This window comes from Gouania willdenowi, chromosome 17 (genome assembly GCF_900634775.1).
Source record: "Gouania willdenowi chromosome 17, fGouWil2.1, whole genome shotgun sequence".
Classification (NCBI taxonomy): domain Eukaryota; kingdom Metazoa; phylum Chordata; class Actinopteri; order Blenniiformes; family Gobiesocidae; genus Gouania; species Gouania willdenowi.
The window spans coordinates 17909348-17936690 of record NC_041060.1 but is presented as its reverse complement, the minus strand read 5'-3'; the positions used below and the strand labels follow the sequence as shown (position 1 = coordinate 17936690).

Sequence of the window (27343 nt, the reverse complement as noted above, 5' to 3'; positions counted from 1 at the left end):
GAAAGAAATCAACTTTGTGATGACAACCACACAAAACGCTGGTATACAAGATAACATGATTAAGAGAGAAGAAAACAGGCAGGAGAAAAAAAAACAACAACTAATAAACACACAAATAAATAAATATGATATGGAATGTAAAACTAGTTCAAAACTGAGCTAAAGCTAGATAAAAAAAAACTAAGATAGGGCTAGTTAAAAAGTTGAAAAGATAATACATTTTTTGGAAAGACAGATCTGTAATGGCAGTAATAGAATAGTAGTGCCATTACACTTAATTACAACTTAATTAAACAACAAGTTTTGTGTAATTTTTATCCATTCAAAGCCAGAACTGATTTCTGTTTTTGATGTTCTTAAAAAGAAAATGTACTGTCATACAAATTAAACCACTTTATTTTGAAACTTAATTTATTTTAGAAACATAAATGTAAAAAAAGCTACAAAAAAAACACAATTAATACGTTATTATTATTATTATTATTATTATTATTATTATTATTATTAATAATAATAATAATAATAATAATAATAATAATAATAATAATAATAATAATATTTTAGAAATGTTTATCCATCACATACAAGGAAATTATTATACACAGCAGACACTAGAAGAAAACCTATGCATGTAGTATTTAAGTTCATAGAAAAAAAGTATAAACATAAATAAATACATTTCATTCACCGACAACAAACCACTGTTGGAAAAGGGAAAACATGCATTATTTTGATTTATTCTGCCTTGTGTACATCTTTAGGTGTAAACCAATTGAACCTACATCTGAAATGTTACATATACCCTAAAAACTGTTATTATTAGTATCAGTAACTGGAAATTAATGTGGCTAAACCCTCTGCAGGCGGCTGAAAAACCCTATAACAACAAATGACAGATCAATATCAACCCAGACTCACATTTTCACACGGAAAAGATTTACATGTAAAAAACCATCAGAGTTGACATGTTGTGGCCCTTGAAAAGACTTAATGCTGTTTACTTCCCCAGGGCCACACCAATATAATGTCACATTTCACAAGATGCTGATCTAATCCACTCACAGCTTTGCTACAATGGCTATGATTAGCTTGGGGAAAACGAGGCCCTTGTTCACAAATAAACGCTAGGAGAAGCAGAAGACTCTGGGAAGCCAGAGGAGGGATAAAAAAATAAATAAATAAAAAAAACCACCATACCTGCATATTAAACTGGAAGCATGCAACAGAACAAAACAACAACACAAAAACACAGCAGAGTGTTAGAAGAGCAGCTGAATGGGTTAATGCGTGGGAGAGCGAGCGCTGATGGGCGGGCGAGGATCATTTTGCTCGCACAAAAGGGAATTATGTAAATCACAAACCAAGGCTGAAAATGAGATTCTCTACAAACAAATCCACACGTCGACACAGTTGGACTTTTAAGTGCTTATTATGGGAAAGAAGCAGAATTATTCAGGCTTTAGTCATGAAGATGAAACCATGCTCCCAGAAATAAATAAATAGAAAAACTCATGAGTCATTTTGCACAATTAGCATATGAACATTATTATGATATATGATAGCAGATGAGCATGAGAACTACAGCTTCCTGAGAACCAACTTATTCTTCTCTGTTTTCTGCAGTAGGCATTACCATTTTGACCTTTATCTTTGAACTCATTTAACTTACATTCATATAGGCTTTTAAAGAGGAAATCTTTGGCTTTCTAAATATGTTATTCTTTTTATGTTTAAAACGAATTGCAGAAAACAAGAGAAGTCAAACTCAAAATTGCACCAAAACAAATTTTTTGCGACTTAATAATTTGCTAGAAAAAAAGGTTCATTTAGAATATAATGACTTGTTTATAACCATGTTTTACATAGCGTTTTTCACCAACCATGATTCAAATAGGCTTATTTTTTATAAAATCTAAAAGAGTGGGTTGGATGAGGTGTATTTTATTCTATGCATAATTGTGTTGTAATGACTGAGAACAGAGGAACAGACTTATCTTAATCTTGTATGCTTTACTTTGACCTGTCACTTATTTATACTTTGTTCAATAATGCTGTAGGTATATGCAGGTAATCTCTACTCTCTGGATACTGCTTTCTAATTAGGGGTGTTGAAAAATATCAATTAGGCGATATATCGCGATATTATGTCGCGCGATTCTCGAATCGATTCAAAATGCATCTATATAGATTCATTTTTTTTTTTTTTTAAATATATTATTTTTTTTTTTACCTTTATTAAACCAGGAAAGTCTTTTCCACTACAGGAGACCTTGTAAATTCACAAAGAAGTGCACTGAAACCTGGGCATGTTGACCAGCTTGTGTTTTTTCATAAAAATCTAAAAAGAAAGTACTAACTTTTTGCATTTATTTGTTGTTCTAGACATATACATCAGTTAAGTTGCGCTAAAGTCATGTTGCACTAAAGTCAAAGTTGCTTTAAAAGCCACAGGCAGATGTATGCATGTTAAAGCCAATGTTTTGAGTGTAAAATATGCCAATAAAATATATTTCATCAGGAATTTTAACATACATTTACGGTACATAATAAGATTCATATTATTGTGAGTAGCTCTGTGACATTTATAAGTAATGAATGACATTAGTGTGAGTAGTTTCACTCGCCACCTTCACTGACAAATTTGTTTCACATTAGGTTTATTACTACAGCATTACTTCTTTCACAACTTCATAATCATTTTCTACAGAGCATCGGGTAATGGACATAATTATTGTGTGTATATATTTGATAGTAAAACATAAGATCATGATCTGTTTTTTTTAAGGATCTATTCAGTGTTTGTTTTTCATGCTTATGTTCAGTTTGTCATGTGGAACTATTAGGTCGTGGTTCCACTTTTAGTTTATGTATGTTTGTCAATAAATTTTGTTTTATTTAGGTTGTAGTTGCTTTTATAGGTTTCTAGTTGGTCGTGTCAATATATTTTTGTTATTTGTTTGTTATAACTCTTGTACGTATGCCTGTCTGTTCTTTGTCTTGTGATTAGGTCTCCTCCTGTTTCCACTCAGGTGTCCCTCATCTCATGATTGTCTTCACTCAACTATTAAGGAGGTGCTTGAACACTGTGTTGTCTGTGCTTGGTCTTCATGTCTGATGCCATTCCCTTTTTGATTTGTGCTTTTTAAGTATTTTTATTTTGTACTCTACTGTGATTAATTTGAAATTTGTTAAAGTTTTAAGAAATTATTATTCCTGCCTGCTGTTTAGGTCTTAAGTCTTACTTTACTCTTCCTCAACCCTGAAAAACAACTGTTAAAACCCAACCATATGAATAACTAAGCTTTGTAATTAGTCAGAGATACATTTTAATAAGACTCATTGTTTAATATTGTGCAAAATGGCCCAGAGCTTCTGATTGTATATAAAGGTGTTTAATGCTGCGTTCACACCGGATGCGTCATGAAATGTCCATACGTCCAGATTACAGTGCGACGGTGCGGTCCGATCCGCACGTCAAGAGCGTTGGCCGTGTGAGCGCGCTCCCAATTTTATGCATATCCGCACATTCGCAAGAGAATATTGAACTCCTGCGCCTGTTTCGCATGACAAAAGCCAATCAGAGTCTTTGTTGACGATGACGCCAGGCCGTCAACACGGACACCGGTCTGTTCAACCGTGGAGTAGAAGCTGTGTGTGACCACCTGGAGCTGTATGACATGGCCTTTATAACCGGGACCGGACTAGGAAGGATTTGGCATGGAGGAGAATCAGCGAGGAGTTGGTAGTAGCAGATAAAAGTTATCTCTATAGTTTTCATTTTGAAAGTCGGCATTGAGCTAGAATAGCAATAGCCTCTAATCACACCGGCTTTTTTCACTGGTGGTTTATGTTTATGAGAGCAGAAAAAGAAGCGCAGCTCCTCGCTTCAGCAGGCAGTGAAACTCACTGAGTTGGATGTGTCGCTGGTGGGCGGGGCTTCGCTTCAAACGCGCATATGAAGCGAATGGAGACATTTTTTGATCCTGCGACACATGCGGAACGTTTCGTGCGGCAGATGCGTCCGGTGCTACAGAACAAGCATTTGGTGTGAACGCAGCTGCTCAATAACAAAAAATTAAAGAATCAGCCAGTTGATTTTAAAAAGTTATTTTTGCCTCAGCTTATCTAACTTTAAAAATGAGAAACATTCCAAACTGGATGATATGTAAATCTGTGCAGTTGGAAAAGAACTCCAAAACAATTGAAATCCAATCTGTGGCTTACTCTAGTGATCGAACAGTGTTGTGATCAATGCACGAGTCGGCTCGGCCAACTGGATCTATTCTTCCATTCTGGTCTTCTCTCGCCTCCTCCTCCTGGGAAAACAAAAACAAATAACAAAATACATCAATTTCCTTCAAATTGATGCATTTCAATTTCAAACTAAACTAAACTCGCTGCAGCATCAGAAAATCCATCCTCAGCATGAATGGAAACAAACTCATGCGGAGGCAAGTGATTTTAGTTTCTGGTTAGTTGGTTGGTTGTCCGTCAGCTGTCGCCACTTTGACGCATAATTACAAAACCTATCACAGCCATTCCAGTTAGTCCATATGTCACTTTGGCAACTCATGCTCTTGACCAGCCCTTGGCCAAGATGTGTCAGACTACTATTTGAACGCTGTCCAGTGCGTGTAACATTTTTCACAGCTTGCCTCAAGTGCACCACTCCTACATGAGGTTTTAGTAACAGATTTCAAAGATTAAAAATAAAGCTAAGTAGTGTCAAAGAACACCCTGCACTTGATCAGTTTCATTGAGCTTGCACTGCAAGTATACGCTCTCAGGCAGGGTTAGGGTCAATTATAATTGTACTCACGTAATTGGTAATCAATTACAATTATGACGTAGTTATAATTATTGTCAAAATGGAAAAAAATAAGTTATTAAACATAGTTATTAAATTAAAATATGTTTCATATCAAGTTTACCTGTTAGTTATCTTGAGGATAATTTTACCTTTTTAAAATTAAAGGGTATACAGACAGAAAAAAGGCTCAGTCGCCCACACCATAAATAATAATACAAATATTTTCATTGATTAGAAAGCCAAACAAGGTAACCAAGAGATGAAAAATAAATTAGATGATAGATAATCTTTTTAGTGCATCTTACAGCTGATTTAAGACATAAGAGATACTAACACAAAGCCAACACAAGAGGAAGGTTACGTTTTATAGGCTTATTTAAATGCTCAGTAATTATGATTTAGTGTAATTGAACTTTGGTAACTGCTAAACTAATTGTAATTGATTTTCAGGGGAAAAATTATAATTGTAATTAAAAAAAAAATGCCAGTCAACGTAATTGGAATTGAGTTGGAATTGAACGTAATTGTAATTTTTAAATGTAACTGACCACAACCCTGCTCTCAGAATCATATCCATTAGTTCTTATTGCTGCACCGATCACCAGAAGAAAGATAGAAGAGAGTTTAAACCTTAAGAAGCCAAGATGAGCAGATCGGAGGAGGCCTTCCAGACGTGTAAAAATACATGCTCTTGTAAAAAAGAGTCGACAAAATTACATTTCCTTTTTTCCTGTCGCGTACAAGCAGTGAACATTTGCCGTTACCCTGATGTAAAGTTGAAGCTCTAGAATGTAACCACACACACACACACACGCACAAACAGCGTCGTAAAAGCAAAGAGGAGAAAATTGAGAAGCCGTGAAAGATGGTCATTAAAATTTCAGAGCGACACTGGAGAGGAGAGACAAGCCAGCAGCAGCGGCAGCAGCAACAGTGTTGCAGCAGGCCTCCACAGCAACTGGTCTCATCAGCATGAAAATGAGCCTCCGTCCCGTTACCATGACACTAGCAGAGCCTGGAAGACATGGAACTACAGGGCAGGGTGGAAACGTGTGTCATGGTGGATCTCAAGTGCCAAGTGTCATGATTGACAGTGAAAGACAAAAAAAATGGAAGTACACAGAGCTTTTTCTAAAAAACGAATGAAAAAAACATTGCTTCGCCACAATCAAAAACACTAACACAAGAGTAACTAGAATATTTGCATTTCTTGAAAAAAATGCAAGCGAGGATGCAGGTGCTGGCCCGTGTCATACTACATTAGCATTAGCATTGGTATTAGCTAGCATTAACATTAGCTAACAATGTTAACTTATTATTAGCACTATCTAGCATTAGCTATCATAAACTTTAGCATTAACATAGCGTAAATATAGCATTAACCAAACATTAGCACTAACCAACAATAACATTAATCTAGCATTGGTGTTAACCTAGCAGTAACACTAACCTAGCATTAGCTAAACATCAACCTTGCATTGGCATTAACTTAGTATTAGCACTAACCTAGCAATAGCTAAACATTAACCTGGCATTGGTATTAACCTAGCATTAACACTAAGCTAGCATTAGATAAACATTAACCTAGCATTAGTACTAACCTAGCATTAGCACTAACCTAGCATTAACACTAACCTAGCATTAACACTAACCTAGCATTAGTATTAAGCTAGCATTCGCTAAACATGAACCTAGCATTGGTATTAACCTAGCATTAGCACAAACCTAGCATTAACTTAACATTGGTATTAACCTAGCATTAGCACAAACCTAGCATTAACTTAACATTGGTATTAACCTAGCATTAGCACTAACCTAGCATTAGTATTAGTCTAGCATTAGCACTAACCTAGCATTAGCTAAACATGAACCAAGCATTGGTATTAGCCTAGCATTAACACTAACCTAGAATTAGCTAAACATTAACCTAGCATTATCACTAACCTAGCATTAGCTAAACATGAACCTAGCATTGGTATTAGCCTAGCATTAGCACTAACCTAGCATTAGCTAAACATTAACCTAGCTTTAGCAATAACCTAGCATTAGCTAAATATTAACCTAGCATTGGTATTAACCTAGCATTAGCACTAACCTAGCATTAACTAAACATTAACCTAGCATTGGTATTAACCTAGCATTAGCAGTAACCTAGCATTAGCTAAACATTAACCTAGCAATAGCTGAACATTGGCAATAAGGTTGAAAAAGGTTGAATGGTCAAAATCAGTTGAAGAATGGCTGGGGATGAAGGGCTTAAAAGTTGAAAAAGCTGAAATTTCCAATAGAAATGAATGGAAAAGGAAAAAAGTAATCAGTCAAAAAGTTTAAAAGTTACAAATTTAAAAAGCAAAAGCATATATCTCTTGAAACTTTCTGAATTTTTTGATAGCTTATTTGTCAAAATCGGACAAACGGTCAAGTTAACTGCATCCTCACTAATAAATACAATCTGATCGTTTTTTTTTTTTTTTTTTTTTTTTTTAAAACAAGGCAGTTAAAAAGACTATTAACTTTACCTTTTTTTTTTTTTTTTTGGAGGGGGGGAGAGGGGATATAAATCTTTGATATTTGGAAGCAGACAAAGCAAAAAGAACATCCATGCTGATGAATATGTATCAGGGACAGATAACTGAGGCATGCAAGACATCAAACAGTGAGAGGAATCACTATCTGTAGGAGACCAAATAAGATCACTGTTCATCAGAGCACGCACACGCTTCTCCTCTGTCCTTTATTTGCACAATGATAATTCTATTCTGAAACCCAAAGACACAATATGTGAGCCAATTTGCTAAAAGAGAAAAGTCAAATGAATTTCTGAAGCAAGTGTAAGAAGAACAAATGTAAACTAACCATCTAAGACATCACTGTGTTATAAATATACTGTATGTAAGAAAAAAAAAGTACATTTAGCAAGGAAGATTGCAAAACTTTATCGGCCAAGCACTTTCCATACAAAAGATTGTAAAACAATTAAAAAAAATGTTTTAAAAACAACATAAAAAACAAACCATAGACCACATTTCAAACTCAAGGCCCGCGGGCCAAGTTCGACCCGCCAGATGATCTAGTCCGGCCCACAAGAAGATTTCCTTCAAAGTAGAAATTACAGCCAAAACAGGACTTTTTGTAAACTACAATATACGTTTTAGATAATACATGCATTATTTACATAATGTACAGTGATATTAAATCGCAATTATTTATGGAAAGCTGAAAAATTATTGCAAGTTATCCCACAGAATTCCAGGAAAATCAAGGAATTCTCACCAATTGCTTAACATTCTGGATTTTCTTTAAATTTGTGCTTTTTTCCTTCACAAAAACATGGATTTTTCTGATCCGGCCCACGTGAGGTCAAACTGGGTCGTATGTGGCACTTAAACTATAATGAGTTTGACACCCCTGCCTTAGACCATGATTTATGCCCACGTTTACGACAACCAACCTTAAATTTGCCATATTTCCTCTCCTCCACCACACAATTAAATCAATATAGCATAGGCACTAAAGATCCAGCTAAGGAAATGCTAACTGTAGGATTGGGAAATATGGAGCCTCATGGTCCCATGACCACATTGGGTGAGGCCACACAGAAGGGAGAATGGACCACCACCAAAAAGCTCTAGCTGTCTAGATCAGTGTCCAGTTAATCAAGCTACAGAATGACCAAAAAAGAAAAGAAAATGTTCATCTGTCATCCTTACACATGAAGTATTATGCTATTACTCATGTTTCACTTACGAACCTATTGGGGTAACACTTTATATACCCGCAGGCTTGGATTTATCTTCCCACTGGATGAATGGATGTTAAGAGAAGTACAGTGAAGACCTGATATTAAGCTTCACCTGTGGATGGTAATTTTATATCTTTCTTCTAACTGCTGCAAAGTGCTTTTTAGTCAGTAATTGACTTCTTGAAAACCTGAAATCTGTGTGATTCAATGAATAATATGAGGCTGATTTTCCCCCCAATGCGCTACTGTTTTGAGTTGCAAAGTAAATACATTTGGAGAAAAGGGAAGAAAAAAAAATAACAGGCTTAAAGCGTTGCATGAGAAAATGTGGGTGAAATTAAAATGCTAACTTTAAAAGTCCAGCTCTCAGTAAATACCATTACTAATCACTTTTCCTATTCCAAACAAATCATCACATTTTCCAAACCACACTTTAGTGGCGTCGCCCATTCCCGATCGTGGGAGTGGGCTTGACGAGCAGAAAAATGGATTGCAACATTAATAATTCACCGAATGGTTGGGGGTTAATGGCCAACACACAGGTACAGGAACGGACGACAAGTGTGTTTTCCAGCCAAGTCATTGTTTATTTCCTGGATGTGAAGAAGCAGAGGCAGACGGGCAGTTTTCAGGCCTGAGGGCTCATTAAAGTTTAATAGGAGAATCCATTGGGGCCTGTCCTTTCTATCTCTCAGACTAAATGAAGTGGTCTGCGTCTGCTGTGTTTGTATGGCAGAAAGAGTGAGGAGAGTAATGCAGCACTTTAATGAAGTGTTGTCTGCTCCCCTTTCCTGGCACTTTGACCATGCTAGTGTCACCTGGAAGCTAATGTGAATGCAGACACACAGCAGGAGATGTCCATAGGCCAAGACAGCTTTGCAGCATTAGGGGGGTGAATTCAGACCAGAACCATGAGAAATGCAGTTGAAACTGATGCAATGCAGTACAAATAAAGGACTTAAAATCCACTTGAATATGGGTGCTAGAAGAATAAATGATCCGTAGCCATTTTGGGAATTTGTTTTGAAGGTTGGATGTCAAAGCTTCCCATCAAAGTGACGACACCTCTGACAGGTGTGGGGGAAACTTTTCTGACGGGCCTTTTTAACTGAACTGCCGATGGAAACAATGGAGTCACATCTTTAAAAAATGCTATTTAACCAATTTGTGCAACTGGAATGACACAAAATAGCAAACAGAAACCAAGGGCAGTGTAAGGTTGAAAAATGATCACACTCAGTACATGGTACACCTTGGACAAGATGCAGGTTTGTAACAGTTCCCACTGAAATATTAAAGTGACAACTTTAGACAGTCTCTTCTTCTATGTTTTTAGACTTGGATCTCTCTTGGGTTTAACTTTTGTAGAGTGTCTAATGGTACGGTTGCCGCACGGACAACCCCCAGTGCTATTGGTATGGTTACTGAAGTACAAGTACGTAGCGTCTTAGGGTGAGGTTTAAGGTTAGGTTATAACCCAATATGGCAACAATTTTTAGAGTTAGGTTTAGGGTAAGGTTTAGTCTTAGTCACGTGACCTAAACTGACCAATGACTGACCTATCACGTGACCTAAACTGGCCAAATAGGGGCACTGCATACGAATAGAATGTTGGTATATTGATGCGTCAACCGTACGGATAGCCACTGCCTAACTTTTAACCAGTAACTGTTACTTTTTTCTTTTTTAATTATTTTTTTATTTAGAAAAGTAAGTTTCCATCACAAACATTATTCACAACAATGTAACAAACATAGAAAATGTTGGAAATAGCTAAATTCAGGCGATTATGTCCATACTGCCCATGTTTGTTTTGTTTTTTTTTTACATATCATACTATATTACAGTTGAAAACAATGAGAATAAACATAACTGGGGTCGGAGCACACGTACTCATTCCAACAAATTCTCTTATGCAAAAACTGGGATGTTTACCAAAAGCACTAGTTAAACCCATGAAATCAGATCTGATTGGTTTCACATACTCAGTCCATTTTCTCCAGACCTTGTGAAAACAGTATTTTTCAACTTTGACGGAAGTGGATATTTTCTCCATCACATAAATCCCATGGACGATGTCTATCCATTCGGAACACTTACATTTAAGGCTTTTTCATCCATATTTCCCCCCTTCCTGACCAAGGAGGGCAAATGCCAGATTATTTCATGTTTCATCAGACTATTCGATGAGATTATATCCTGTGGTCTGAGGTGTGTTAATTAATTTGTCCTAACAATTGGGGACTGAAACGTAAATCGTAAATGTTACACTTGTTCAACATTTACAATCAAAAGTTTTTATAAAGCCGACTACTCCTGAGTGAGGAAAAAGGAAGCAGGCGTAAAGTGGTAAAATCCTCTTTTGTTGTTCAGGATTTTTCCATCAAAAATCCTCCCAAAACCACCATCTTTCCTCCTCTTGTACGGCCACTTGTTGTGTTTTCCGGCTGTTGCCATGTTTCTGTTTTTTTTGTTTTTGTTGGGTCACGTTTGATCACGCGAGATTTCTGGCTTGGGGGAATAGATTCTAGATCTGTGGTGCGACAGATTGGTTATGTGTGTGGTGTGCTGTCCTGGGATGATTGGTGCACACCACACACAATAAATGGTGAATAGTAAATGGACTTGACTTATATAGCGCTTTATCCCCACACTGAAGTAGTCTCAATACGCTTTACAATATCAACTCATTCACCCATTCGCGCTCACATTCACACACCAATAGGACTGAGTTGCCATGCAATGTGCTACTCAACCACTGGGAACAACTTAGGGTTCAGTATCTTGTCAAGGGACACTTCAACACATACACAGGTATAGACTTGGATTGAACACCCAACCTCTCGATCAGAAGACGACCCCTTTAACTGTTCAATGTCTGATTTTTTATCTTCATGTGTGGGGTCTTTAAAATACGAAAAATCTCTTCAGATTTAGAAAATCCTTATGTGTGTACCCGGGTTATAGAGGGAATCGCCAACATCCCTTCCAGATTGCTGCTGAACTGGCCTTTATTATCTAAGTTTCACTTCTTTCTCTTAAAGAACAGCATCAGGCCAAGACATGACAAAATAACACAAGCTGTACTTGGATATTCATAGACAGTCCATTTGTCACTGTTAACCAGTATCTGTTTCCTCTCTAGCTGGGCTCCATATGTTCACAACCGGATGGAACTCTGAACCTGAGACAATAAATTAACTTTTAACCTCTAACCTGAAAACTTCACACACCATCTGTTCTTAAAAGGGAGACGGATGAAAAATAAGGACGGGGTCTCACAAATCTTCATATTTGTGAGGTCCTTAAGGGATAGTTAGGAGGGGCTAGTCAATTTATCTCAACTAGTTTCCAACTATTCCTCTACTAAAGGAAGACGCTATTAGAAATGAAGCTAGGAAACTAGTGCTGTGCTGTCCTATAATATAAAAACGGTACACTTGTACATTCGCATGGACTTTTTTAAAGGCTGCCAAGATTAAAACATAACAGTCCGTTCTCCCTTTTTCATACTTTACACATGGCCTATAGGTTTAAAAACTCCTGAAAAAAAACAGGCCACTATTGGTTTCTGGGTCAGCGGGTTGTTGACCATTTCAGGAAGCAAAGGGCAACTCAAAAAAAAAAAAAAGATTTAGCTCCATTTCTTTGTAGGTTAGAGAACTTGAACACACACACAGAGCTCCCAGGTGTGTTGCTGGCTCATCCCACACTGGGCCTAGGATCTGCTTTTTAATAAAACACTTACTGAGAGTAATCTGAGAGTTCAACACAATCCTCACATTTCAGAACATCTCTGCATTGGACCTTTGATGTCTTAGTCTTTTGAAAAGGCTTTGAGGTTAGGGGTGTTGCAATACTAACACTTGTGTTGGCAGTCTGACAGATATCAGCCACAGAATTTACTTAAATAAAAATAGACAAGATGACTCACCAGCAACAACTATTGAAAAAATACATCTATAGGTTTGTGTAGGCCTAGCAGTGGCACAGTGGCAATCAAAAAGAAGTTATGGTAACATTAATAGTGCACAGCATGGAATAGTAATCCAATGTGACGGAGAGACGTTTGATTAATGTTGATGCTCGACTTAGAGCGAGACCACAATGCATCATTAGAAACAAGTTTTCAATTACCAAGCCCTGCACTAATTCAAACAGTCTCCTTTGAAGACGCTTTGATAATAAGATCCAGGCGGCATCGTCAACAACGTGAGGATCTATTCAAGTAAAGGGAGCGTCCCTTTAGTTTATATGAGCCGGGCAACACAGAGGTTGGGTTCTGTGTTTGGTCCCATAACATTCTAGAGTAGGAACACACCCACAGAAGAAAGATGAAAGATGGGATTTTAGAGACTGCTAGCACTCTTATGTAGACAACAAAGAAGAAACAAAAAAGGTGAAGAAGACTTTTGAGATGGGCAATTTTCATCACAGCAGGGGCCACAAAAATATGTTTGTGTAATCTGTAGGACTAGGACTGTAAAATGGATGAAAGATGGACTTCAAAATAGACAGAAATGTTTCTTCCAGAATTATTTTAGTCTTTTAGTTTGAAACCAAACGATCATTCCCGGTATTGCATGTGTTATGAGTTTTTTTGTTCATTTTTGTTGTCATTTTGTGTATCCTGGAGTTGTTTTTGTGTATTTTTCTTGTCATTTTGTATATTTTTCTGTTATTTTTGTAGTCCCCTTGTGTGTTTATGGAGTACATTTCTGGATTTTTGTTGTCCTTTTGTGCATTTTTCTGTAATTGTGTGTAGTTTTGTGTTTTTCTCTGTCATTTTGTGGGGTTACGCCGGGGGCTACACTAAATTAGACCACTGTCTGCATATGGCCACCATGCCACCAGTTTCCCATGTCATGGTTCACTGAAAATAAGCATTCATATGTTGTTTTTGTTGTTGTTTTGTATATTTTTCTCTAATTTTGTGTTTGTTTTGTGTGTCGAGTTAGTTGGTTTATTTTTCTTGTCATTTTGTGTTTCTTGGAGTTGTTCTGTGTATTTTTCTTGTCATTTTGCACATTTTTCCGTTTTTTGTATATATTTGCAGTACTCTTATGCAAATGTAGAGTAAATATCTGCAATTTTTTTATTTTTATTTTGTGTATTTCTGTGTATGTCATTTTGTGTGTTTACTTCGGGGGCTACACAAAACTAGACCACAGTCTGCATGAGGCCACTGGTCTACCAGTTGATTATGTCATGGGCCAACATACGAATAAGCATTCATATGTTGTTGTTGTTTTTAAATCCCTCACTGGGAGCAGTCACTGCGACATTGTCTTCCGGCATACTGCGTGTGTGTACATCCTCATATTACAACAGGCAGCAACAATATCAGCTTGAACAAAATGAGACTTTCAGCACCTTCTAAATGAACACAGTGCTGCTCTGGCAATCCACTTCGTTCAACGGCAATTTCTGCAATCCCATGCAATCAAAGCCACTGAGGCTGTGGAATGGTATTGCCGCTCCAAAATCCTTGCAGCAATTTATCTCAAACACGATAGACAGAAGAGGCCTCATTAAGAACAAGATGAGCTTGGACCGTAATACGTTTATATTCCTAATATTACAAACAAATATCAGACCTGGGTACTATGAAAAGAATCCACATACTCGCTACAGAAGTGGTTGAAGTTGTTGATGTTTAGATGAGATTTGTATATGGAAAACAGACAGGAAAATATTTGGCTTCAAAGTGCAAAAAAGGTCGACATTTGTGACAAAGTAAAGAAAATGGCTGCAAGCGGAAAAAGCTAGACAGAGAAACTGGATTCAGGGGAATGACTGAAAGGCAAAAAGAGAGACAAAGACACATTACACAGAGGAACAACAAGTCACGACAAAAATCCTTCTGAAGGAGAAATATGACAGTTTGAAAACTTCCGGAGTGAAACCTTTGGGGATTCAGAAGTTTATCTGACATTTCAAACTTTTGGTTTCTTTGTTGGGGCTAAACATTTATACATTCCAACCAGGTATCAAATTACACCAGTTTGAAAGACTGGAAATGCACACTTCCTGTATTTCCAGTCAAATACTGTATTTTAACTTTTGAAATAGCAATAAAGGTGTCAAAATAATTGGATGAAATGCATTGAACATCAAAAGAAATCCAAATTCTGATTGTGAAACACACAAGTTTCTAGTCAATGATAAAAGACTTAGCCATTGTTTACCTTCTGTATGAGACTTTGACCTATATCAGTGTTTGGATCTCAGGTGGATGTGTAGTAGTAGTTAGTTTTCCAGGTTTCCATGTTATATCAGACATTTTTGTGGCATCTTATTGCAAGTTTCCCACTCCTAAACGGAATATTACCGGCACATCAACCGACAGCAGGTTTCTTTAGTTTGGAGATTCCAAGACAAAAACTGGAAGATGGATGAAAGATGGACTTCAAAATGGACAGAATTGTTTGTTCCATAATTATTTTAGACTTCTAGTTTGAACCCAAACTAGTGTGTTTTAATATCCACAGGTTTTAATAGCCACAGGGACAGTGCCTGACAGAATATTGCATTATTTTACATATATTGTCAAAGAAAATGATGTGGTGTGTTTTAGTGGGTGGTAAGTAGAATGGGAAGACACACTGGAACATCTGTCTTGTTTTTGCGCAAAGTACAAGTCGAGAAAAAAAAAAAAAATCATTTTCTAATTAAAAAAACCAATTGTTTTTTGGTTTTAAAGAATGTATATCAACTAAAATTAGAGTTGATTTCAGACCAGTTTTGACCAAAGACGTTCAATTTTAGCTTTTAACCCATTTTTAATATGCCAATAACGTCCAACAATGGATTTCTGATATTACATTACAATACATAAACAGGCCCCACTCCCTTCAATGATTTTAGCTCACATTATATACTGTATCTCTCTATGGGAATAACAAATTCATACTTTTAATGGCATGTATTCTAAAATAAAAATAAATAAATAAGAATACTTAATCAACTTTATTAATGGTAAAGGTGCCACGTTATTTTTGCCTCAAACAAAAGTTATCTCGGCCACAGTAATTATTCAATTCAACTTTATTTATACAGCACAAACTACAACAAGTCATCTCGAAGCACAATGAAAATATGAAATTCTTAAGAAAAAAGACAAAAAAAAACTAGAAAATGCACCAGCTACAGTGAGGACAAAAAAAACTTGTAAGAACTCCCAACAAACAAGTCTTCATGACACCTTATCCATGTTAATGACAGCGTAATGTCAGCCTTTATGTAGAAAACTTCAAGTAAAGTGTTACTGTAAATTTAATAACACAATACTTAAAGCAGAGCAGCACATCTAATACATCAGTCAACACATTTTATGGCTTGTAATCGACATTCTCTAGTTTTAACTATGTACCTATCTATAATCTCCTCCAAACTTGTTGAGGGAAAGTGGGCGCACATAAAGTTTTTTTTTTTTTTTTCTTAAAAACTTTCCAGCTCCTGTGAAAGCAGCTTCATAATTGCCTTCACTGTGGTACACGCTGCCACCCACCAACATGGGTAATTATGCTGTTAATGACTATAAATCAAAGGCACTGCTGCAGCATCAAAGGTTGAACAATATGTATTTTCAGACCTGCTATAAAGTGATCAGCTTTAAGCAGCACACCTGATGGCTGCATTTCAAACGTGTACAGTGGCCAGCGTGAGATGGCATTCATTGGATCTGAAAAATCTACCTTTTCCCAGCAGGTTTGGAAAGCAAAACTGTGAGCATTCATTCAAAAAACAAAGAAAACTCTCGTCTTGTGTTTACTGAAACACATTTCCAGACCTAAATACAAAAAAAAAAAAAAAAAAAAAAAAAAAACCTCTGAAATTGTTTCGTGCACGGCCATGCCTGTGTCTGTTTGGTTTTATAGACATTTCTGTTCATAAAGCTACAGGAGCAGCAGGTTCTCCAAGCACAGAATCTTACCTTTGATTTTACTTGTTACTGTATTTGTTTCTAACACTTTCTGCTCCTCAACAGGTGGGTTACTTTTCTTAGAAGCTGCCATCTGTTCAACCTGAGCGGGTCGATTTTTTTCGGTGTAATTAGATTTCGCGAGCAGGTGACGAACATCAAATGATATGCTTGTGTGCAGTGTCCTGACAGCAGGCTACACCATGAGAATAACACCCCCTCTCCTCCCCTCCTTGGGGAATCTGCACACCCTCAAGAGGGAAGGGAGCTGTCTTTCATCTCGCCTCTATCTCTCTGTTGCTGCTTTCTCACTCCGTCTCTCCCAGCTGGAAGGGATCTGTGCTCTCACAGTTCTCTGTCATATTAAAACCAGGAGATCAAAGGAGATGAGTAGCCAAGGACCAAAGGATGGACAGAGCCATAAAAGAGATCTAGGGAATGAAGGCAGAATAGTGTGAGGAGGTGAAACAAAGAAGGAAATCAATAAAGGGAAGAGAGTTTAATTATAATGAATGAAAGATGTAAAAGTAAATAGTAGAAACTTAGGTTTACTTTGTGCTCTCAAAGCTTCAATTTCTGCTTAAATAGAGCAGTGTTTCTCAAATGGGGGTACATGTACTCCGAGGGGTACGCGATGGCACTACAGGAGGTACTTGAGAAAGTGGATAATTACAAATAAAGAGTCAAAAAGATGGGGTTTACAATAATAATAATAATAATAATAATAATAATAATAAAAATGATCTTCATTAGAACATGAACTGGGTTTGGACCCCATGTGGGGTTGCCTGAAATTTTTGAAAAATTAAAATATATTTTTGATTTTTTTTCTTAAATCAAAATAACACAATCTTAAACAAGGTGTACTAAAATGTAGGAAAATAAATAAATATATGAGCTCAAACAGGATCAAAAACTAATTCTATACAAAGAAATTCAGAAATTCCTGATCTCAAAAAGGGGGTCATTATCCAAAAAAGGTTGGAAACCACGGCGCTAAATAATGTTTATTTCCACTTATTTATTTATTTTTTCGCTCTTTTTTTCTCTTTTCTTATTTTTTTTCACTTATTTACAAAATGAGATTTTTTGTGTGCGTTATCACTCATTCATTCCATCATTATGCTCTATAGCAGCGATTCTCAAATCGTGGGTCGGGACCCAAAAGTGGGTCGCGGACCTGTACTGGGTGGGTCTCGGACAGCTGGTCAAAAATAAATACTTAATGTCTCTCATGTTGGACTTGTCTTTTATTTTTTTTAAAAAACTTTTATTTTGACAGGCATGCTGTGAAATGCATGTTGCACAGGAAAATAAATAGATTTATGCTTGAAAAAAGGTCATAAATGTGTGTTTGAAAAATTTAACGACCGTGGCAAAATGTGGGTCCCAGGGTTAGACCAGTTAAGATCCCCTGCTCTATAGTTATTTTTAAATAGTTTTCTAAGCAAAATGTTGTAGTTGAACAAAAGGGGGTATTTGTTTTCAGAGATAATACTTGAGTCAAAAAAGGTTGAGAACCACTGAAATAGAGAATAGAGTCCTAATATTATCAAGATGTTCAATCTGAGGTGATGTGGTTGCATCACTGACATAATGTCAGACTGGACTTCTCACGTGGGCAGGATTCTTACTGAGGGAGTCGGACAACCTCCCATTATGCTTGCAGTACAGGTAATATTAATTATTGTAAGTAGGCTAATAGGGCTGAAAGCTAATGATGTGGTCATGTCCTTCAACCATGTGTGAAAGTAACAGTGGCTTAAATAGAAACGTAACACCACCATCAATTATTGTAGGAATACAGCCTCCTCTATTTATTGCAATGGCAAGTGTTAAGGCAGTGCAAAAATAAATACATTCATATATTTCAGGATTTGTTTGTTTTTATTTTAGGGTCAAGGAGATTTTCTCACACACACACAAAAAAATAAATAAAAATAGCACAACTAGGAGGAAGTGTTACTTTATCAGACAAAAAGGCATGAATTCACAATGAATCCACAAACATTACACTGGTTGTGCTAAGTGAATACACACTGTTTAAAATATTAACACTGTTATTCTTTATCATTCTAAATCACGTTGCTACAGTTCTGGCCTCTCAGCATGCCCTTCCTTCATCTCGCACATCAACACCAGAGATTAATTTGCAATCAGATAAAGAGGGAGGGGCCTATTGTACGCCCTAGTTTTGTTCTTTTGTTTCTTGGATTATAATTAAACTTCCATTGCTAATTTTCATGATTTAATTGATATACATATATCTTTATTTCACGTTGCTTGACATCCTTTATATCAGTGGTTCTTAACTACAGGGCTGTGGACTAATACTGGTCCTAAGACCATTAAAATGTAACTAAACTCCCTGGTTTAGACTGACCTGCCACATTTAGGAAAATGAATTGATCATGGACGGGGCTCCTGGAGCAGTCCACGTGTTGTTTTTATAGGAGGGGCGGGGTCAACAGTGCTTGTTTGTGACGCAAGATGGTCCAATGATGTCACAGAATCACGTTTTTAGCCAATAGCAAAATTCAATTGTAATAGCCTGGTTTCAACCCATAGAGGGCAGTCACTTTTACAACAAAATACGCAAAATATTATTTTTATATTTTTGTCACCCGCATGATTTCCATGTTGTAGTCGCTTTACAAGGCTAGTCATTTCTGGGATCACCACTCCTCTCAGAAATACCCCAGTTTAGTGGGGAGAACTAGCACCCTCAAGTTGATGTGGGTGGAGTCTTAGCTTCTTCCTGAAGAAGAGACAGACTGGGAAACACCAAACACTATTTATCCCATAGCTGGGGACTGCAGTGGGAGTTAAGGGACTTGCTCAACATCCCACAGTGTTGGCCCGGGTGAGACTAGAACCAGCAACCCTCCGATTACAAGCCCGCTGTCCTTAACCACAAGGCCACAACTCCCAGAATATAATTACTTTGACTAAAACACTGACAGTTTGGGCCAGGATCAATCAACAGCAAAACTTAGGACCAAATACAAATGTATTCAGCAGAAAATAGTGGTTTTGGGATTTAGTTACACTTTAACTACCAAGTAGGGATGTAACAATTAATTGGAAGGCAGCTAAAAATCGATTCATAGGTATCACGGTTCATATCGATTTTCTGAAAATTGAATCGCAGTACTTTTTTGAAACAGCAGAGGGCGCTATCCAGAAGTGGAGGCGGCGGGCGGAATCTGCTACTACTTTCTTTCTGGCTGCCTTATACTCTTAAACATGTTTATTAATGATTCCTTACCCCTTTAGCACCGAAAGAATATCTGTAATATTACGTGAATATCTGTAAAAGTCACGTTTTTCTATTAGCTCTGTCTGCTAGCATAGCATCTATTCTTCACTGCACAGAATAGCTGCATCCCAACCGACCACTGGGTTACCAGCGCCCTCTGCTGACGTAAATACAGTGCAGACTGTTTTTTTTTTTTTTTTTTAAGTCCAATTGTTAAGGCACAAATAAAATTTTTAGTTGCACTTTTAAAAAGAAAAAGAACTATTATGCAGTTTTGCATTGTTTACTATAGAACCAGAACTTAAATTAATGGGCTTCTTCTTCATTTGTATTATTCCTTTATTTATTTCATTCAAGATTTATTTTTAGTGAAATTGCATTGTTTTGAATAGTTTATCAAGGGATTCTTTTGACAATAAAAATTAAAAGTAAAATAGTACAGTATTTCCCCCCCCAAAAAAATAAAGGAATATTTTTCAATCATCATTTGTCTACAGTCTCATTTTGTAAAATAAATCATGAGAGAATCGTATCGTGAACCCAGTATCGTGAATCGAATCGTATGGGGAGTTGAGTGAATCGTTACATCCCTACTACCAAGTCCAATTTTTTTTTTTAAATTAGTTTAAAAAATTAAAAAAAAACAACTTTTTATATATGTTCCTCTAATTTTACTTTGAAAATTTGTCACTTCCACTTTTGCGCTCACATCTCATTCACTTGGCTGCATTTGAATTGGGCAGAGCATATTTACTGACCGGAATGCCCTAACGAAACACACGTACACACACACACATATCCATTTTGTGTTTGATGTTTTCTTTGGGGTGTTTTTAAAGTTGTTTTGTGTATTTCTATTGTCCTGTAACAATATTTTTAGACACATTGTGTGTTTTTGTGTTTTTAGTTAACTTGTGTATTTGTCTGTGGTTTTGTTGACTTTTGGAGTAATTTTAATCATTTAGCTTGGAGGCCACACAAAATCAAACAGAGGGCCGCATGTGGTCCGCAGGCCACAAGTTGGACTGATGTAAAGGAAGGAAACATTAATGACAATGTCTTCTATTCCACCATTTGTATAAAAGCATACTTAAGACACTTGCGACACATGCAAGCTTCAACTTTTGTTGATTTTGTCATTTCAATCTACTTCTTACTATCCATTCATCCATTGTCTGATCCGCTTGTTCCTGTTTTTCAGGGTCACGGGGGTCTGCCAGTGCCTATTACTTCTTATTAGTTTTGGTTTCTTAGTTATTATTCATTTGGCATTCAAATTAAAGGGACTCTGATTCTGGCAATGTAAGATAGAAACAGTTCTAAATCTATCTATATAATTAACTGCGTCTTTATATCAGAGTAGAGATCTATTTTTAACGCCCAGATAACTGAAACAGATTATAAAGTGATTATCACAGCTATGAGACTGTAAACTTATGCCAGTATCCACCTGAGGTCTTACATCATATTTCAGCATCTCACCACTTCCCTGCACTACTTCTATTTCATTTAAACACATCTATAGGTGCTTCATGTGAACTAACAGGATGTGATCTTTTGTTCATGCCGGGAACGAGAAATAAACTGAAAGCTGTGATGGATTTCAGTTGTTGGGAAAGTTGAATTTTATTTTATACTTTGGAAAAAGAGTGGACGGGGAAGCAAGGAAGCAGATATTTACTGTAAGGAGGACGTGGAATGATTAAACCTTGGCGTCAGGACTCCATTTGGGTTTACTAGACACAGGGAGGGGGTTGCCAGATGCTTTTGAGAAACTTAAAACATTTTTGGAACAATTTGAGCCAATTTTTTGCCTATTTTTACCCTTTTTCTGCAACTACACCAAACTTGTCATATTTTAATCTATTTTCAAAACTTTTTCTTGCCATATTTTTGCTCCTTTTAATGCATTTTGGCTACATTACTTCTATTTCTGCCACTTCGTCAAATTTCAATGCCATTTCTGGACAATTTTTCCACTTTCAAGACATTTTATGCACTTATAAACCCTTTCCACCACTTATCCCACCTAATTTTGCATATGTTGACCCATTATTGTCACTTTTAACCTCTTTTCCACATAGTTTGTGCTTATTTTTGCCTATTTAACCACATTAACGATTTATCACGACCATTATTTGCCAGTTCAAACCTATTGTTCTAACACATGTCTGTGTTTAACCAGCACCTTTATTTTGGGGGTTGAGGGCTGAAAAGGTTGCGCCCCACTGGTTTAAACTATAAGACTCTTAAAGGTTAAAAACAGAAGAGAAAATGTTAAATCAGCAGGCAAAGAACACTATATAATCATAAAATGACACTTTAAGGCAACAAAATAGATATTAACACTTTAAAAAAGTGATAAAAGTGAGAGATGGAATAACAGGGTTTGCTTCAAACAAATTAAAAAGTAGAAGGAAGAAAAAGGCTAAAGGCTGGAAATAACAAGGTGACTGCAAATGAACACACACCTACAGTGTTGTTCTGCAAAACCTTTTACGCTACACTTGTAACAGAACAGAATCACACACGGGGTCCTGTGCCTGCACTCACATACTCACACATTCACACACACAAACCCAGTGTTGAGCCTTTCTAAGCTCCACAGCAGCACCTACTGGTTGTCCCCGCAATGACTGCACTGCTTTGTAAAGCGCTCCATTTCTTCCTCCCGCAACACATTGTGTTACGCAGACGCATATGCACGCACATGAGCAGGGATGGGCAACTTTATCACAGTGGGGGCCACAAAACTGTGATTGAATCTGATCTGAGGGCCACAATATCAACTTTCATGCCAGCAGAAAGAATAATGACCAATCTGAGCATTAATACGGGGGGGATGATGTGTTGTCATTTTGTGCATTTTTGGAGTCGTGTGTTTTTGTAATTTTTTGTGTTTTTTTCTGTCATTTTCTGAATTTTTTTCTAAATTTGTACCTTTCTGGGGTCATTTTCTGTATTTTCTTGTTGTTGTTTTCTGTACTTTCATGTCACTTTGTGTACTTTTGCTAACAGTTTGTCTTTGGAGCTAGTCTGTAATGTGGTGTTTTGTGTGTATGTTTTGTGTACTTTGTACATTTTGCTGCTAATTTGTTTGAACACCACCGTTTAACTCAATAACTGAAATAACACTGATTCCTCCCCCCTCCCAACCACCATATTCCTTTATTTGTCATTTGCACATTGCTGTGTTTTAAATGTCATTGTTTTGTTTTTCTTATTTTAATTCATTTTATTTTAATCTTTTTTTTCTAATTTGTCTGTCCCACAGTTGTATATTTGCACTTTTATTTAAATGTATTTTATTTTTTACTATTTACTTATGCTATTCTATGGTGTTGCTGCAACGTGTGAATTTCCCCTATGGGGATCAATAACAGTTTATTCTATTCTATTCTATACATGGAGCCCCTGGGTCAGCAGGTGCCTATGTCTGCAAATGAGTGTGCTAAGATTAAAAAAAAGAATCAAGAATCCTGCCTTGAAACTCAAACACAGTGATTTTAGTGAAACTTCTTGCTCTACCTTATAGAACACAGACTGAGGCTCCAGTCTGGCTGAGGATTGTATGAGTTACTGTGTTAAAAGAGCACAGTCCACCTGAGGGACACAGCCCTCATCTACACACACTCTAAAAAGCCTTGTTAAGCTGGAAGTAGGAGAAAACTGAGCAAATATGTCCACGAGTGACAGTGGAATGGCATGTTCCTGCAGTGTACGACGTGTGTTCATAACTCCCCTAAACCTCCTGCTGCTGTGTGCGACTGAACCCATCGTGCACACCTGCAGACGCTGACCTCAGCATTCCTTCCCAGGTATGTAAGTGTGCAGACCTGCTGTCAGAGTGTCAGTGTAACGACATCCCCAGTGAGCACAGCAAAGACCTTCATCCCACCATGAAACACATCCCAGTCCCTCAGCAGCCTAATGGCCGATGACACACACTCTGATGCAAGCCAACTGTGTGCATTACAGTCAGTGAGAGTCAGGCTGAGCGCTGCCTGCCAGTGTTGTTAGGATGGTATGAAAAGCACCAGCAGAGTCAGGAGAAGACATCTTTCAAACCAGTGGGCTACCCCCCTGGACATGGAAACTGTAATTACACATAAACAACAGATGAGATGGGAAACTTCTATCACAGCTAGGGACACAAAAATAATTGTGTGGTGTGAAGCCCACAATATTCATTCATTCATTCACCATGTCTGCATTTAGAAAAAATACTAAACTGAGCATTAATACAGGAAAGAACAACGGGTTTGTGTGTTTTATGGAGACCTTTTATTTATTTGGGATTGTTGTGTATTTTATTTGTTATTTTGTCCATTTTTAATGTGACTGTGTTTTAGAATATAACAATTTTTATCATTGCAACAAGTACAATGAAATTGCAATTAGTCATTTGTGTGTATTTTTATTGTCCATTTTCTGTTATTTTGTATTTTGAGTTTTTTTGGAGTCATTTTGAGCTTCTTTTGTTATATACTGTATATCATTTTTAGCAGTGACGTGCAGTCAGGGTAGGCAAGGTAGGCAGTGCCTACCCAAGGGTGAATTGATATTTTGATTATTTGTTTTAATTATAATATAATTATAATTTATTTTTCAATTTCCGATAGCCTGCAGTACCTATACCTATGACTAAACATAGCTATTTCCTGGTATGGCAGAGAAGCTGCACAGTCTCACTCCGCTGTAAGGCAGGAGGAGGCCAAACCCCCTCCCAAAGGCAAATCGCTGCTCTGCCTCTGGCCCCATAGCATGTGTTTATATGTTTGCACATGCACAGTCAGTTCCCCAACATGAAAACCATTAACGTCCAAAGGCAGCTCTACGCTGTCTTTGGACGTAACCGTGCTATGCTAAATGCTCTACGTAAGTTCATAGTGCATTAGTGAATTGATAGTGTGGCTGCTGCTACACTTTCTAACGAGTGGGCTTCTTTTGAGGAAAAACGACAGCTTTTAAAAAATAGGAGACCAACACCTGAGCTACCAGACCTTCAGCAAAGGTAAGGTCAGAAAACTGTTCGTATTTTCTAGAGTGAAAAAAAGGATTGGCTTTGTGGATGTGCCTCACTGAGGCTGTTCTGAGTTCTTGTTGTTGTTGTCATTTTCTCCGTGTTTCTGTGTTTCCAACACAAACAACGGATGCGCTGCCATGTCATGAGATATATCTTGTTGGGAGAGTATGGAGGCTATATCAAATAATTGTTTATGTTTCTTTAATGGTGTTTTATGATCTTAATTGTGTTAGATTAACAACTGCCAGTAGAAGCATATGGAAATGTCATTGGTGTTGACATTGGTGGTCTTGATTTGCAACGCCCTGCCTACCCAACCCTAGTGCTCACGGCACGTCACTGGTTTTTAGGGTATTTTTGTTGTCCATTCTGTGATTTTTGTTATGTTTCTAAGTCATTTCAGAGTGTTTTTGTTTATGGGTTTTTGGAATAATTGATTTTTTTATTTTTGGAGTCAAGTTGTTCATCTACTTTGGGGGCCACACAACATTAGAACAAAGTGCCGCATGTGGCCCCCGGGTCACCAGTTGCCCATGTCTGACATAAACAATATTTTTATATTTGGAAAAATTACTGATCTGATGAAAACAAATTGTGATGTCATAGTTTTTTTGTCTCTAACCCAGGCTGCTGCGTCTTTTTTGAGTACCTGGTTATCAATACCAAACCAAATCATTTCCTGATCAGGGATGTGGAGCACTGAAGCCGGTCCTTGCTGACTCAAAGCTCAAAGCAGATGAAACCCGGTCAGACAAGGTCACCAGTCCGTGGTGTCCAGGTCGTGGACCATATGGCACCGTGTGTTTGTAAAGCAGTAGACGAGTAAAATTCTGTTCCTCATACTCTTCCTTCTTCCATCAGGTAAACTCCAAGCACGGTATCCACATTCAGAACTAAGCCCCAGGCTGTCGTTTGAAATTCTCCACTGTATCAAAAATTCACGTCAAAATAAGAGCATGATTCGGTGTCAAAATAAAACAAGAATTTAAAGCTGCTGTAGATGATCATTTTTTATCAGCCAAATCCATAGTGTAGGCCTCATATATTAATACATCACAGATCATTTGCTCGGAATAAAGATGTAAAAGGTTGACATTACTGCTGGAAAGTATTTTTTGATTTCCACTGTCAACACTCTCTTACAGTATTTACATTGTATGAAAAGTTTTGCCTATTGCATTGTGGGATCTGGAGTCCGGCATATGGATGCAGAGAAGTGTTTTTACTTCATTCTCTCTGTGATTTCTTGTGTTTGCCTTCCAAACACATTTCTGGTGTTTTCACAAATAACGATGGCGCATGGCCCTACGATGGACTGGCGCCCTGTCCAGGGTGTACCGCCGCCCAGCGCCCAATAAGAGCCGGAGATTGGTACCGGCAGACACCCGCGACCCTGAACAGGAATAAGTGGGTCTGAAAACGAATGAATGAATGAACGATGGCGCATGTTTATTTTGTGATTTAGGGAAAGTCAAATATGAATGTCAGACGGAGTGAGGTGATATCACGGGGAATACTGGGAACAAATTCAAACAAAAATTATGTCAAGCAAAGAAACAAGAAACTACAGTGAATTTTGAACATTCTTTCTGAGTTTAAATGACTGTTTAATCTTTAGAAATCGCTTGTACAATTGAAACTGTTGATTTTTTTTTCACTATTTTCACTACTTCAAATATTTATGTCAAAATAAGAGCAGGATTCTGTGTCAAAATACTAAAAATCTAAAGCAAAGTCAAACGAAGAAACACAAGAAATTACTATAAATTTTGGTGTTTTAATTCAATTAACTTTTAATTAGGGTTGGGCGATATGGACCCAAACTTATATCTCGATATTTTTTTACTCAAAATGGCGATATACTATATAAATCTCAATAATTCAAATAAAAGTCTTACCAGAAAGACAATTCTGGGTTAAATTCGCTGATGCAAAATATCACACGGGCACATTTTTTAACAAACAGCAGCACAAAATGTGCAACTTTTGGCTTTTTCTCTTATAAGAGACAGTACGTGTGAGTGAGTTCTTTAGTGTGGCTTGTTGAGGGTTAGGATGCACTCAGTAATCCATCGAACTGAGCTTTTCATGCTGTTCTGAGAAGTAGCAAAAGTAGCGACTCCTAAAACAAGTATTTTAAAACAAAATAAGCTATTAAAAACCAACAGAGGCGATATTGTAATTTTCTATATCGCCAAAATAGAAAACTTGTACTACTTGTGCATGTACTATTGAGAATATCGATTTTTTTATTTTCTCCCTACATAAGACAATAATGCAGGGGTGAAATCAGATACAGCTAATGCACCAAATTCCTGTGTATGTGATTGGTTTGTGGGTTTTATTTCAACAGCTTCATGTGCTACTGAATAACATCATACACACCTTAAATACCACATGCATGTGAATTAACACACAATGTATCCATGACCTGTGTCTACACAAAAACACACACACACACACACACACACACACACACAGGCAGACATCAGTGCAGTGCTCTCGTTCTTCCTGCACAGCGTCAGCACCTCCACCCCACTTTCATTAACGCTCACTCCACTGACGGCTCACTGTTGCCATGG

General features: G+C 37.2%; 1 protein-coding gene across 10 annotated transcripts in view; it reads right to left on the bottom strand.

Moving 5' to 3' along the window:
- The window catches only part of pard3ab (par-3 family cell polarity regulator alpha, b), a 279421-nt gene that overhangs the window by 153055 nt on the left and 99023 nt on the right, over window positions 1-27343 (bottom strand). For 9 of the 10 annotated variants that reach the window (XR_003675910.1, XM_028472041.1, XM_028472043.1 and 6 more), the window contains exon 6: window positions 4225-4316. Coding sequence is in view for 9 of the 10 variants with exons in the window: in XM_028472041.1 (XP_028327842.1) it covers window positions 4225-4316 (92 nt within the window). In the remaining variant the exon portion in view is untranslated. Of the gene's footprint in view, window positions 1-4224; window positions 4317-5440; window positions 5513-27343 lie in introns of those variants that run through there. The other variant, XM_028472049.1, reaches the window with a different exon arrangement.